The 16369-nt window shown below is 34.5% G+C and overlaps 1 protein-coding gene across 8 annotated transcripts in view; it reads left to right on the forward strand.

Moving 5' to 3' along the window:
• LOC106076404 (GTPase IMAP family member 7-like) overlaps nt 1-14889 on the forward strand; it is a 37703-nt gene extending 22814 nt beyond the window's left edge. For all 8 annotated transcript variants that reach the window (XM_056040608.1, XM_056040605.1, XM_056040606.1 and 5 more), the window contains 6 exons: nt 2175-2305; nt 6339-6510; nt 9910-10118; nt 10853-10934; nt 13576-13795; nt 14212-14889. In XM_056040608.1, the coding sequence (XP_055896583.1) occupies nt 2180-2305; nt 6339-6510; nt 9910-10118; nt 10853-10934; nt 13576-13795; nt 14212-14365 (963 nt within the window). In that variant the 5' untranslated portion in view covers nt 2175-2179 and the 3' untranslated portion in view covers nt 14366-14889. The remainder of the gene's footprint in view (nt 1-2174; nt 2306-6338; nt 6511-9909; nt 10119-10852; nt 10935-13575; nt 13796-14211) is intronic.
• The last annotated feature ends 1480 nt before the right edge of the window (nt 14890-16369 follow it).

Genomic DNA, 16369 nt, shown 5'->3' on the forward strand with positions numbered 1-16369 from the left:
AAAATTAAATCTTACAAAATACAAAAAGGAAGAAGAAAGATATTTATGTTCTAAACTCGTACAGGGACCCTATACAGCTTCTAGACTTGCACTTAGACTGAAATTAGAAAATAACTACTACCTAACCTAAGCGCTAAAGACAAAAATACTTAGAACTAATCAGGAACAAAGAAATGGAAACAGTGCCAACAACTCTAAGGCTAGTTAACTATTTTTAAAACTACTTTTCCTCTACGAGTAAAACACAAATAACAGAAAAAGACTAAAACTAGCAGAAGTTATAAATAGCGGAAACTACAAACACACAGCACTGACCTATGCAAGAAGAAAAGACACTAAATTAAATTATTCTAGCCTGGCCTATATTAAATAAACAGATCGAAATACAGATAAAAATAGATAACAAATAGACCTGGGGTCGCACGCTCACATTCACCCCCGCTCAAAACTTTTGCGTCCCCGCAAAATAAAAATACACAAAATACAGAGATAAAAAGTCAAAATATATACAGCAGAAATAAAATAAAAATGAATTCATACAAGAGAACGGAGAACTATAACCATAGCTATAGCTATAACCATAGCTCTCAGTACTAAATGGCTTCACAAGTGGCAAAGCTTTCAACAGAAAACAATAAAAATACAGGTAATACAAAATATAGTGCATGACATCTTTAAAAAAATGGAACGATAAAAAAAGTAATTAACGAAATCTACATGGTTAGAGCAAATGACGCCCTAGCCAAACATGATAAACTTAGTCACACAGACTAACAGGAACTCTTTAAGGCTTAACTTAGTTCCTTAGCCACACAGGCTATAACAAAGTCACACAGACTTATACAAAGCCACCAAGGCTTCAAACAGGTCCATAGTCACACAGACTTATGGCCAGCCTCTGAAGGCTCACAATGGTCACAAAGACCAAGACATTTCGAATTAGAACACAAAAAAACTGGTACACTCAAAGTGTCATAACACAACCTGAAGTTACAGTGCTATAACAAAAAAACACAGGGCATCTAACATAGTGTTGGAAATACACACAAAAATACTTAAAATAAGCCACCCACTATGTATCAATAAACGACATTAATGAGCACTTTAGGCACTTCAAAAAAAGTCAAACTACTTAAAAAACATTTCCTGCCTTCCAAAGGCAACTATAAAAAAACATTTCCTGCCTTCCAAAGGCAACACAAAAACCATTATATGCCTTCCAAAGGCAACAACAGAACACTGCAATATACCATTCCCTTCAATTTAGTCATGGCCTCCAAGGCAAGATAACATTAACGAGTACCTTGATGATACATTGAAAACTTACATACAGCATACCACTAAAGCAACTACAACATTCAAGCACAATATTGGCTTTTGAGAGCCCAATAAAGACTTAAAAAAATATCTACTAGGTTGCAAAACCATTAGTAGAGCAAGCATGGAATATACAAAAATAAAAAAAATCATTATACAAAATACATCATTAATACCACACAACAAAATAATATTAAACATGTGAAAACATAGCCATACAAAGAAAAGTTTACAACAAAAAAAAGGACTAAAACTGTAATGTATTCAAAGTTTAATAGAATTTTTTGTTCGGGAATAATTTACTTATACCTACATTCTCCCGCGCCATTCGGCGCTTGAGACGGCATGCAGATGTCTCCACAGCCTCTTCCCAACTTGTGTCCTCATTTTTTAGGTCTTCCATGAATGAAACGAAAACTATTTTAAAATCTTTATGGCATACCACGATCTATGACTTGCAATCTCGTCAAAGCTCTTTATCTATAGAATAACGAGATACGTTATGGAAAATTACTGCAAGAAAGTCAATTTTTCTCAAATGTATAAAAGCTTAAAATAAATAAGTACACTAGTCAGCATACTTTGTTTTCAAATGAAATTGAAATGTAATAGACAGTCATTGCAGAGGATCTCTAAAGTTTCCCCCACGCCTATAATTTGAATGAATGATTTATGAAGCCACTGGCTGTTTGTACTGATGGGTAACTTAATGAAACTGTCTAAAAGTAATTGCTAAAAACTGTTGGTTTGTTTGTTTTTGTAAATAACCCTTACAAGTTTACTAAACAAAGTGAAAATGTGTTTTTATATAATTAAGTGAGCTGGTTGTCATGAAAGCGTAAATATTGTCTTTCCAGACCTAATGGATACAGATTACAACGATGGTCTTGTCGAGCGTATTAAAGAAGCTTTTGCTGACGTCTACACTTCAGAATTTCTGATCTCTCTTGTACATGAACATCCCTCATTTCTTCATCCTAGAGTTGCTGTAAGTCTGTGAGACAGGGAGTGTGTGTGTATGCTTGGTTCTGATGTAAGCATTAGGAAAATAGGGTGGATGTTTTGCTTGTATAGGCTGAAATGTTTTTGATGAAACTAAAAGGTGGTGTGTGGTAATTCAAGTTAATAAATGCATGTATAAAAGTTATAGAGGGAGAGTAAAAGGAAGATACGTGAGATTGAAAGGACATGATATTTAGTGAGATAAATCTTGTTTAAATTATAATTTTAATTGTTTCTACATACATCTACTGTCAAGTTGAATCTGTGTAAATTTTTAATAAAAGTTTTATTCAGTTTTGTTTAAACAAGAAGTTTGTTCAAGAGTATTTCAAGTCCTACATTAAGATGAAATATAATAAACCTGCATTGGTTTAGTTGTACTATTGTACTAACTGTTTCAAGGTTCAAACCTACGACCGATCACTTAACATTATGGTGTCAGAAGAGGCATATAAGATAAGTGGTTGGTTTCACCTATACGATTGTTATTTTAAAATATTATAAATTAAAATTCTAAAAAAAAAACAACTACTAATACGGTTATGGGCTGGCGGAAAAGTAAATTCTATTTTTGTGGCTATATCACGAACTTAATGTTCAAAGTAATCTTTAGGACAACTTTTCTACCCCCTGCCTCATTATATAGAGATTAGCAGCTCATTCCTAAAAAAATAAAATATGACGCTCAGAGGTTGTCAATATCTCATTTCTATCTTAGGGTATAATTATTCCCTTTAGAGGACCATTGGTTCTATTCTTTAATAAAAACTCAAAAAAAAAAAAAAAAGACAGTTCATATTTGCAGACTCGGCTATTAAAGTTTCCGTACCTTCCACTTTGCCACTTACCTGTGGCCTCTAAAATAATCCAATTGTAAAGAAAAAAATTACTCTATAGCAGCGTTTCTCAAACAAAAAGTTGTAGTTTCATTGTAGTTTAAAGTCCATGTTTGGATTTAAATACAATGTCTCAAAACTTAAAAGATTTTAAGTAGGAGACGTTGTTTTTGTCTTCTAAGTAGGACCGATACAAATGTTTTCTTTTTTCCCCACAGGAGTCTAAAACAAAGGATTCAAACTTTTTTGAAGAAGACTTTTTAAAACGCGATTTTTCTCGACATTCTTTGTCGGTGAGGTCGAATTGAATTTCCAATCACTATCCCACGTTGATATGTTGACTATTGCGAAAAACAATCCGCGGAAAGACGTTTTACTTAACCAGAGGATGATCTTTCGACTATTTCGCCTATTGCAGACCTTAGTGCGCTATATCTATCTCTAATGTCTCTCGCATACTAGTAAGGGCCAGTGCTGCCTCCTTCTTTATTAGACGTAATTGGACATGCGCTTGGCCTGTATCTCTTTTTAAATTTTATTTTCACATGAACTCTTCTTACTAGGATTAAAGGTATATGAAAAAAGGTAATGTAGACACCAGATGATTGAATTGCTGAAGCTCACAGCACAAAAAGCGCTAGGTGCCGAAATCTACCCCGGATCCTGATGAGGAAGCTAACAGCGCTCTTCAAGACCCAGCTAGGTGATCTACTTCGTTGTGGGAGGGACATTAAACACACACTACGGTCTCCGGCATGATCCAATGAACATCTATGCCCCGTTTTATGAGATTGGTCAAACGGTTTTGATTTCTATTCGGGACATACATACATACAAACGCCTTACTTTCTGATTTTATTATTAGATAGTTGACATATTTTTATCAACTGTGATTTCTGCACAAAAATTAAACCATCCCTCCACCCAACGACATAATATATACATTGGTTAAAAGAAACAAGAAACAATTATTGTGTATAAACATTTTGTGGTTTGTGTATGAAAATTCAGTCGAAAGTGGGGGTGCTATAGCCTCTACCCCCTTCCTCTTGATCCAACAACGCTTGTTGCATTTCTAATAATATTGCCAGAACAGAATTTTTTTTTTCTAGCATACAAAACACTTGTTTCGATTTATAGAAAAAGAAGGACTAGACGAACTAGTGTTCAATAAACATTAATTGGCGCTACATCCCATGGCGGCCTTGCCTGCTTTAGCACATCTCTCTATTCTGAACTATCCTGTGGAGGACCCAGGCCTGCTTTAGCACATCTCTCCATTCTGATCTATCCTGTGCAGGACCCTGGCATGCTTTAGCACATCTCTCCATTCTGATCTATCCTGAGCAGGACCCTGGCCTGGTTTAGCACATTTCTCCATTCTGATCTATCATGTGGAGGACCCTGGCCTGCTTTAGCACATCTCTCCATTCTGATCTATCCTGTGGAGGACCCTGGCCTGGTTTAGCACATTTCTCCATTCTGATCTATCCTGTGGAGGACCCTGGCCTGCTTTATCACATCTCTCCATTCTGATCTATCCTGTGGAGGACCCTGGCCTGCTTAAGCACATCTCTCCATTCTGATCTATCCTGTGGAGGACCCTGGCCTGCTTTAGCACATCTCTCCATTCTGATCTATTCTGTGCTTTATGTCTCCATGCCCGGACTTCTTTTAGCTGTTGTAGATCTGCCTCTACGTCATTAAGCCACCGTACTCCTGGTCTGTCTTTGGGGCACTTGCCTTTAGTTAGTTTTTGTTTTGCTGGTGAACAATATTCGCTCCTCTGTTCTCTGGCATTCTTTCGTGTTGACCTGCCCAACGTCATTTGTTCCTTTTTATTTCCGTCACTATGGAGGGCTCTTCATATAGGCGAATCTTCCATCCGGTTTTCTTATGTATGGCTCCATACATTTTTCTGAGGATTTTTCTTTCCCAAGTGTTTAGCATATTTTCTGTTTTTTTTTAGTCAGCATATATGACTACAGGTCTGATGAGGGTTTTGTAAATGGTTTTCTTTATTTTCTTATATATAAGTTTGCTTTATAGCATGTGTTATGTGTTATAGAAAGCTCTGTTGCCTGCCTCTATTTGTTCCTTTACTTCTGACATTTGGTTATTGTTGGAATGTATCATGCTTCCTAAATATCTCAATGTTTTTACGTTTTCAAACTTGTGGTTATTAATTCTAATATATTGTTCTTCTACCTGATTTTCTCTAGTCATTAGAACAGACTTGGTTTTGTTGTCATTTATTTCAAGTCCTGCTGGTCGATTTGCTTCTTCCAGTTATGTGAAAGCTCTAGCAATGTCAGATATGTCTTTACCCAATAAGACAAAGTCATCTGCTTATGCGGGATTTGGAGAGGTTGGCTGTATATTGTACCTGTTGGTTGGGAAACAATGTTTTCTCTTCTGAAGTAGTTAGTAATTGTTCCCCATGAGTTGTTTAGTCATATGTATAAGTTTTGCCAGTTTGTTGGGTATTCCAAAATATATATTTCCTTTTGATGCTGTCATAACCCATTGTATAGTCTATGTAGAGTTGGTGTACTGTTTTACTGTATTCATAACATATCTCCAGTATACATCTTAGGGGGAAAATGTGATCGGTTGTGGATCTACTAGGCCTAAAGCCTCATTGGTAGTCACCTAGGATTTCTTTTGCATACTTTCCAAGTCTCTTAGTATCATTACGTAACTATAATCTGACGAAATCGGCTGTAGTTGCCAGATTTTTATTTTGAAACTAACGCATATTTCCATGTCAAAAATGGAATTTTAATACTCTAATAATTGAGCCCCACCTTTTTTAAAAAAAATATGTTCTCTGGCTTAAATACACTTAAACTCTTAAACTGTACATACTAGCACAATCACAGTGACACACATTAAAATCATTTATTATATGACGATAGGTCAGAAAATATAAATGTGTTACAATTATGTCTGAAAGTTTCTTTTCTTTTTCATTACATCCTTACCCCCCCCCCCACCTCTCCAAACCCCAATGTGGGGGCTTACGCTACTCTAGATCCAAAGTTGCTAAAGAAGTGCAAAATATTTTTTTTAAGAATGGCCACTGGTAAACGTTTGAAAAACGCTGCTCTATAGAGTAGTTGTGAATAGCTTGCTATGGAATGTATTAGTTTTCACTGAATCGTTACTCAAACTGTTAAACAGGAGCGTTTGAAAAAGAAGTTCGAGAAGGACGACAAGATTCCATACGATAAAAACTGCGATCTTCTCGATTATATAAAGAGATTTGACAATTGGTTTGACTATGTCATGAAAATCTTGGAGGATGTAGAAAAACGACAGACACATATTGCTGATAGAATAAAAAAAATTAAAGGTTGGTATCTTTAGTTTCCTAGTCTTTCAAAGTATATATATATCAAAACTGTCCTCGTTTAATGTTAGTGAAAAGGCCTTGACTATGTTTTATCATGCTCATATCTGCAATATTTTTAAATTTAATATCACTGCCTGGTATGGCAGTCTGAGTATTAAAAATAAATCCTAAATGCTCCTGGTAAAGTCATTGGCAAAAAAGAAACCCCATTTGGGCAGCTGTTTGAGACAAACATCCATTTAAAAACTAAAATGATTCTAGAAATTAAATAAAAAACACTCTTTGGGTCAGGATTTTGTGACTTTACCATCACAAAAGAGATACAAGACACCGATAGCAAAGACAAACAGACAAAAACACTCCTTTGTTCCCCTGGCAAACAAATCATTAAATAGAGACAACCTGATATAAACTTTTCACATGTAAATTATGAGTGAGTCAGGTGTGAATGTACATTTTGATTTTTCATAGTGACAATGTTTTTGTTTGGTATAAAGCACAAAATTTAAGACATATTTCCTTAAGGAAAATAAAGATTATTATTATTATTAAAACAACAACAAAAATTCCACATTGAATGTAAGGGCCTATTTAACGTGTCAGTGTGTTTTTGGAAGGAAAAGGGGGATAGATAGATAGATAGATAGAATGTTCTATTGTTGTGCGACACATTATCATTAGCTAGTCATTACATTTGAAACTGTTGTCCAGACACTCACTCGTTGTGATATAGATGTTCCGAGTTCGATTGAAAAAAAAAGGACTTGTAGAATTTGAGGGCTAGAAAATTGAGTGGGACTGGGGGAGCTTTGATATGCTGATTCTTATATTGAAGGTTAAAAAAGTGTTCCGTCATAGACCAAATATTTCGACCCGTAGCACGGGTATTAGCTAGTATTATATAAATTATGCTTGCAATAAAAATAACGCAGTGAAAAAGTCTTGTTTGAACCAAAATGTACATCTTTATCTTGCTTGCTTCTTTCAGTTTAAAAGTACAATCACTCACAATCGATATTTAAATCCATTTATGATCAAACATGAGGTCCCTAGAGGTGATAGATAGGAAGATTAGAATGTAGCGCAAAGCTACCCTTTGATCCATCATGTCATCATATAGAATAGTTTTCTCGGTTTCTGACTATGGGCTTGTATTTTACCCTTAATTAAACTGATAGCGTAGTTTTGGAAAAAAAAAATTCAAGTGTTCGACAAATTAGTGTTTAGTCAAGTTATTCAATGACAAGACGTTTTACCTTAAAACTATATATGTGAAACCAGAAAACAAGTTAAATATAAACAAGAAAAAAAAAAACGGAACCCAATGGTCCATTATAGAAATAGGAAGTTGGTCCCCCATGTGGGCTCGGTCTCTTGCCTCGCATGGGATGGGAGAACCCATTGCATTGGCTCAAGGAACAGTGACCCATGAGCAAACGGATGTGTTTAAGTGATCATCTAGAAAGAAAGACAGGAAGAGCCAATCCTTCATCCTGGTCACGGGATAAAATCCTTTTCCGGATCAAAGGTTCATAATAGGGATTTGAACCTTTTTGGACATCTCAACGATCAATAATAAAAGAGTTAGCAAATGATACAAATACATATTCTAAGTAAGACAGACTGTGACATAATGGGGAAATAACTATTTTTGATTACTTGTATAGTTAGGAGTGATTCCCCTTATGTAGTTTATAAAAGGCCTTGCAAACTGTGTTTAGTTGCCACTTGCTCCTGAGTTACCAGCTTGACCACTTGACCTGTGTTGTGAATAGTATTTTTTTCTGTTAGTGGTCGTGTGTCATGGGGTACTCGGAGAAGTGTGCCCTGCTCTGGAGATCTTTGGGCTAAGTATATCTTTAGTATGATTGTATTTTGTGTAATACTTATTAGTAGATATAGCCTCAAATGATTTCCAGGCAGTATATTTTTACCCTGATGTTCTGATGTTCTGCATCCTGGGGTACTCCCAAACGTGACATATTTTTGTAACCTTTTTCTGAGGGATTCAACCTGTATTGAATCATCAGATGGACTTTACATATTTTTATAGCCTTGTCTCTGAGGGATTCAACCTGTATTGAATCATCAGATGGACTTTACATATTTTTATAGCCTTGTCTCTGAGGGATTCAACCTGTATTGAATCATCAGATGGACTTTACATATTTTTATAGCCTTGTCTCTGAGGGATTCAACCTGTATTGAATCATCAGATGGACTTTACCAAACGGATGTCTATAGGTGGGAATCTATGAAGCGTGTATGCTCATAGGTTTCCCTGAAGCCTATAGTTCATCATAACCCTTTTGTTGTTGTTTTTTGGCTAAAAGTGGCTAGTGTAAGCCTGAAGCCTGTAACCCTAGAGTAGCCAAAAGTGGTCGTGTTTCGACCTGAGGCCTGTGACCTTCAGTTGGCTGTGTAAGCTGGAAGTTTGTAACCCCAGAATGGTCAAAAGTGGTCATGTGTTGACCTGAGGCCTGTGACCTTTATTTTTGATAACCAGAATGTGACGATAATGTAACATATGACTAGGGCTGAGTGCCATATTATTTTTGAGTATCTTTTGTTTACTTTTTGTTGTGTCGGCCTGTGAGTTAATGGCCATGTATTTACACCTTTATTTTATTCATGTAAATAAACCATGTAAATATGTTTACCTGCGACTTTGTAAAGTCTTTTGTTGCATACATTAGTTGAATTGTATACCTGGAGGTTATACCTAATAACCTAGGCAGTACAAGAAGGGACCAGTACACCTCTGGACGAACGTGCCAGCACACTTTTAACACTGATCTGTTGATCTAAAGTACCTAAGTCTAGCTATAATTCTAATTGAATATTTTTAGCTATACCCGCTACTAGGTAATGTGAACTCATATTGGTTCATGAATCCTCTTTAGGTCACACAGACGCTGATAGAAGAGAAAGGGAGATAATGTCTTCATAGCATTCTAGTCAACTCATCTTCTTCTGTAGTTCTTTTTTTTTAAGTATTGAAAAAATTGTTTAAAAAAAATAAATTTTCTTTAAGATTCATCAGAATAAATCCTACACATGGACCATAGAGTCAATCAGTAAACAATTATAAAGATGTTTTCATTTTAAGTCATTTTTATACTATTTTATAAGAGGACAAATTCTACTCTATGACTTGGGCTAGAGGAGCGCAGATTCTAAGATCTAAGTAATACAATAATAGACACTTATGTATTTACTATTTTACTTAGAAGGCGTACAGATTTTTTAAAGAATAATTCTCATGCTATGAATTCTAATACTTTCATGAATTTTTTTTTCCTTCATATGCATGAAGCAGTTTTATTTCCCAAAAAAAGATTATTAAATGGGTTCAGAACTAAAAGATTTATTTGTTCAAATATCCAATAAATTGTGCAGCTGAATGGGATGAAGAGTATAAGAAAAAGCCGTCACAATCTGAACAAAGCAAGAAGAACTCTGAACAGAGCAAGAAGAAATCTGAACAGAGCAAGAAGAAATCTGAACAGAGCAAGAAGAAATCTGAACAGAGCAAGAAGAACTCTGAACAGAGCAAGAAGAAACCTGATGCCCCTATAAAGAATAACAGAAAGAGAAAATCTAAAGAGGTATGATACATTTTTTAAACCATCAGTCATGCATATTAAGTTTATACGGAGCACTTAGTTAATAAGTAAATACCGGAACAAAAATATATTTTTATATCAACATTGAATATAAATTGATTTAACTCTATTTTTAGCGTACTCTGTAAAAGGAAAATCTGCTATTAGTTTTGTGTTGATTGAAAATCTGATTTTTCTATATTTTGTAGAATGATACGCTTAGTTTCAATGGTTACCTTTGGTCTTCTAAAATCTAATATATTTATATGTTTTAGAATATGTGTTCGTTAGGCAAAAAAAAAATTGTCAACATACAGTGATGAGGATTCGAATAAACAAGAATGTAATGAAATATTCAGTCATTCACCGCCGTATTTGGTGTGTGTTGAGATTTACCACTATCTGTCTTTCACTATAACAGATATAATATATTATTTGGTACCGAGATGTTGACCGTAATGGATGTTTACTCTTATTGGTCAGCAAAAAGGAATAAAATCAACTAATAATAAAAGTTTTTAGAACAACCTATCAGAAAAATCAATTTCAAATATGCCTTCAACTTAGAAAATATTAAAATTGTTGTATTTGTTCTATTGCCTCAATTTAAAACAAAATTGTTGTATTAGTTCTATTGCCTCAATTTAGAACAAAATTGTTGTATTTGTTTTATTGCCTCCATTTAGAGTCGTTAGTTTCAGCAAGTTTAATTCCATTATTTCGAACAATGTCTTCAGGAACTCAATTTGGATTCGAGTCCAGTGACTGACACAAAGAAGTTTAAGAAGGATTCTTCAAAAACAAATGAGACAAATGACTGTAAGTAATTGGTTTTCAAAGTTTAGTAAATAGTTTGAAACTCACTTATGCTCTGAAAAAGCTATTTAATTTGTTTAACTTATCATCTATAAAATAAACTAACCAGTGCCAAACCAATTTACTTTCAAAACCTGGTAATGTAAATTCCAAAATTTAAAAACGTTTCTCATACTTACAATTGAATACATTTTTAGAAATTAAACATATTCTATCCAACTCTACACGACGGATATTAAAATTATGGTTTTGTTGAGTGTGACTTCCTTGCTCTCAGGGGAAATCTCTTATGTTGGCACGTGAGGGGAAGGGGTATCCAAGAGAAAGTTTCTTTGTTGACTATGAACTCTCAACCAACTCTAGTCAAATCTCAAAGTTAAAAAAACAAACTAGTCTGCAGTCTACAATCAGGAATTGAGTTCCATCCCCTCCCCTAAGATAGCCAACCGGTTGATGACACTTTCCATTTATCAATGCATTTTACGTTGAACCTTTAGTGGAGATTTAAATCTGGCCATTGCCAAAGTCTAAAGGCTGTTCAATTCTTAAATCCTTTCACAAGACGTCAACTGGGTGATTCTATTATAGCCATCACTTAGTAGAACAACAAAGATTTAATCCTTTGACTGAGGAAACATTCCAAATGGTAACTTATCTTTTTCATATCTCACTCTCTTTGTTTTAACATTGTAGTCTAATAGTTGCATTAATTAATATGCTCATTTGTTGTTCATGAAGTGCAGTAAGAAAGTGTTCATTAGTCGCTCTAATAAAATAATGCTATTCATTATCTACTAATTATCTTTTCCTCATCATTTCCGTAATAGTAAAGTTTGTTGTTAATTTCGTAGTCTGTCTTTCCTTTTGTCTTATTTGGATCTTTAAAAAAACTAGAAAAAAAATACAGAACATCTGATCTCACCCTATTTTGTGGCTTGCTAAATCTATTTGAAACAGCTTGGAAACAAACAGTTTAATCATGCAAACTGATTTTTGTTTTCATATATACAATCCCCTTTTGAAACAGTACATAAATGTAAGAGAGATGAAATTAACAGATAAAGATCAGTTTGTGCATATTTTAAAATCATTTATGCATGCAGCTTTGTTCAATAGTCAAAAAAATGTTATGTATATATATGACATCTAGCATATTAACTGTCTTTGTACTTTTTTTTGTTTGTTTGCGAGACTCACACACTTTAACTCTTTCTCTCCGTAATTATTTACCACATTCTGGTGGAATCAACGTTGATATCGTCAGTTAGGAGAGAAAGCGTTAATCTAATTCCGTGATTTCGACGCAAAATGTTTTTTTTTATGATGCAAAGAAAAACGTTTTAGAATGTGCAACTTTATCACGTGTCTCTTCTTTTAGTCATTTGAACTTGTTGTTAGTTCTTTCCTAATTTGATCTGGACCATTTAAATCATAAATAATGATATCCATATCAGTCGACAATATAGGCCATGACGGCATTCCTTTTTTTTTTTTTACAAAGCTTATATCAATTCAATTTGTCTGGTAAAGAGATTGTAGGTCTACTCGTTCTTTCTACCACACCCAATCTTGGATTAAGCTGATTGCACGATTATTTAAAAGAAAATTTGAAACAAACAATGCAAAACTATAAAATATCTTATAGTCTTAAGTACCACACTAGCAGAGTGGTTATTAAGTTGGCTTAAAAAGGCGTGAGCCATGAGTTCAATTTCAGGTTCCAATGTTTTTTTGTGTGTTATTGTTGTTGTTTTTTTTTGTTATTGTTGGTGTTGTTTTTTGTTATTGTTGGTGTTGTTTTTTGTTATTGTTGTCTTTGTTTTTTGTTATTGTTGTCGTTGTTTTTTGTTATTGTTGTTTTTGTTTTTTTGTTATTGTTGGTGTTGTTTTTTGTTATTGTTGTCTTTGTTTTTTGTTATTGTTGTTTTTGTTTTTTTTGTTATTGTTGTCTTTGTTTTTTGTTATTGTTGTTGTTTTTTTTTGTTATTGTTGTCTCTGTTTTTTGTTATTGTTGTTGTCTTTGTTTTTTGTTATTGTTGTTGTTATTTTTTGTTATTGTTGTCTTTGTTTTTTGTTATTGTTGGTGTTGTTTTTTATTTTTGTTATTGTTGTTTTTTGTTTTTGTTATTGTTGTTTTTTGTTATTGTTGGTGTTTTTTTGTTATTGTTGTTGATATTTTTTGTTATTGTTGGTGTTGTTTTTTGTTATTGTTGTTTTTTTGCTATTGTTTTTTTTTATTGTTGTTGTGTTTGTAGATGCTGTTAAGGTATTTTTATGTTTTTTTCTAGTTTATGATTGACTTTGCTTGTAAATGTACCTAGGACAACTACTTTTTTATGCCTTTAAATAGCGATCACGGTAGCATTCACACACATTTCCCCAACCCCACCCTCTTTTCCCAACTGGTACAGAGATGTGATATGATGATAGAGCTTTAAGAAAGATAAAAGCATGAAATAGCGCTACCCACAAACAATTAATAAAAAAAAATTTAATGGCACCGATTTATTATTGTTATCTAGATCTATTACAAATGTAATCACATTATTGATCCAAACTAATTGATACAATTACATTTAATATAAGTTTTGTTGACTTTTAAAATATTATTTTTTAATGCTTTTCTTGTTTTTCTTTTACTTAGCATTACAAGAATGTCAATGTGGCTGTTGCAATTTGAGATCTCCAAAAGACTTTTGTTGTGTTCAAATAGTCAACAGTATCATAGAGAAGTATCCAAAGGAAAAGAAAAAGACTTGTTTGACTAAATGGAAAGTTATAGGTAAATGTGTCGTCAACAGAAGTTTTCTTGAAAACAAAAATAAAGAAAACAAGTGGATTAACCGTACACCTCAAAGCAACAAGTTAGTAAAATTAAGCATCTAATTACGATAAAATATTCTTTAAACAATTTTACCCTGACGAAATGGGGCTCTGTGATTTAGAATCGAATATCTATGTACCCCTGAAGTAAACTCAGCAGTAGTAGTTAGGGAATGGCGGGCATTTTGTTTGTGCCGACTATAAGACTACCCAATTAACTGTTAAAGAAACTGATCAACTTATCGCCTGTCTAAATTACTTTTAGGTCTAGGATTAGATCAAGCTTTAATAATACTTTTGTTTTTCAATACTATTTCTCTCGTTAATTAATGGGAACTTATGAAAATTATTATTGAAAAATTATACTTTGTATAAAAAGTTTTTTTAAAACTAGAGTGTTTTACCATTTTAAAACAAATTTCATTCCACTAAATATTATTACAACTTTCTGTTGCAGACAATTTTATCTGGTAGCTTGTAAAGTGTTCACAAGACTAGTGTATGGTAAACTGGGAAAAGGCGAATGGCGTGATATTCCATCGTGTTTGAAGAATGAGATTGGAAAATATTTTCCATGTAAGAAATATAGAAACAAAAGAAAATCCTTTTAAGACTATTTGAACAATTTGTGTTAAATTTAACAAGTGTTAACAGATTCTGAGGATTCAACTTGAAATAAAACTAAATTTGGACACTACAATTTCAAGTTGTGTTTCTGAAGCCTATTTGAATGTTACAGTCAAAATGAAGAAAATCAATTATTTTCATATGCTCAGCGTGGATGTGTTACCTATTATGATTAAGAATCTGTAAATATTTTTGGATGGTAAGAGGCCTTATCCTCTACTTCCTAATAAAAGTTACCTTTTTTTGTGCCTATAATAATCTGTTCATTTAACCATTGATCTATTAACACATAATTGAAACCAAATTTAGCTTAATTGGAGAAAAATGCAACTATATATTCAATAGATGCAAGATATTTCATAAGTGAATCATTTTTTCTATATGGATGACATGTAGTTATCTTGTGCAAACTTCTTATATGAACTATTCTTGAAATATTATTTTATTATTTAACCAAATCAGAATCCTAATTCATGTTTTTAAAAATATAGAGACCATTCTTAAGTTTTGAGCTGAATTTTGTTTATTTTTTCTGCTCTTCTGGAAAAAACATTTCTATATTTATCATTGTTATAAATATAGAAAAAAGCCCCTACTGAAATTTCGATAGCTAAAAAAATTATTTGTTAATTAGATGTTTTAAATTCAAATTGTACTTGTACATGATCTGACATGATATTTATTCTGCGACAATTACAAGAAAAATGCAAAGAGCAAAACCTAAACTTATACACTGCCTTTGTGGACCTCACCAAGGCTTTCGACACGGTCAGTGGCGATGGTTTTTGGAGGATTCTGGGTAGGCTTGGATGCTCATCTACGTTTCTATCAATTCTCAAGCAGTTTCACGTGGGACAAAGAGGCGAGATCAGACACAATGGTGCCCTTTCTGATCACTTCCCAATAGAAAATGGCGTGACGCAGGGCTATGTACTTGCTCCTACTCTATTCGCTATCTTCTTTGGCGTAATGCTGGGTCAAATGAGGCAGCGATTGCACGAAGGCATCTACACCCGGTTTCGTTCAGACGGCAATGTGTTCAATCTTCGACGTCTACTATCACATACAAAAACACAGGAGATGGTCATAACGGAGCTTTTCTATGCCGATGATTGAGCCCTGCTTGCTCACAATGAACATGATCTCCAGAACGCGGTAAACGTGGTAGACCACTTCACATATCTAGGTAGTATGTGTCAAATGACGCCTCACTTTCAAGGGAAGTTGATAACCGTCTGGCCAGGGCCAGTAGCGCTTTTGGACGCGTTCAGGCGAGAGTTTGACGGAACAGATCGCTCCGCCTGCTGGTTCTCTCAACCCTTCTATATGGCTCTGTGACATGGACACTATACAGGAAGCATCTAAGACTTCTTGAGCTCTTCGACCAAAGATGCTTGCGCTCCATCATGGACAGACGGTGGCAAGACCGCACTACAAACAGTGATGTCCTTGCGAACGCCAGTATGGACAGTATAGAGGGACTGCTTATGGTCCGGCAGTTACTCTATGTAGGGCACGTATACCGTATGGGAGACGAACGTTTGCCAAAAGCAGTCTTTTTTGGTGAGCTAAAAGGTGGTCGACGTAACAGAGGCGCCACACGGAAACGCTTCAAAGACCAGGGCGTCAACATTCTTTGGCTGACATAGAAGAGAGCATCTGGTTGCATGCGTCCTCAGAACAAGACAGCTGGAGGTCACTCACGAAGGCCGCGGGATACACATTTGATACCAAAAGAAAATCCGCTGCCGAGGACAATCGCAGACGGCAAAAAGAAAATCTAAATCGACCACCTGCGGACAATGGTTATGCTTGCCCTGGATGTGGCAAAATATGTAGGGCATAGCTGGGGGCTGCGCAGCCACCGGAAATACTGCACTCCTCACAAATCTTCGGACTCGAAGACAAGCCCTATTACTATTATATATGTACATATGTAGTATATATAGGCACACTTTTAAACATTAAGCATTTGCTTTAGATGCTTC

Source organism: Biomphalaria glabrata, chromosome 9, assembly GCF_947242115.1.
Source record: "Biomphalaria glabrata chromosome 9, xgBioGlab47.1, whole genome shotgun sequence".
NCBI classification, from domain to species: Eukaryota; Metazoa; Mollusca; class Gastropoda; family Planorbidae; genus Biomphalaria; species Biomphalaria glabrata.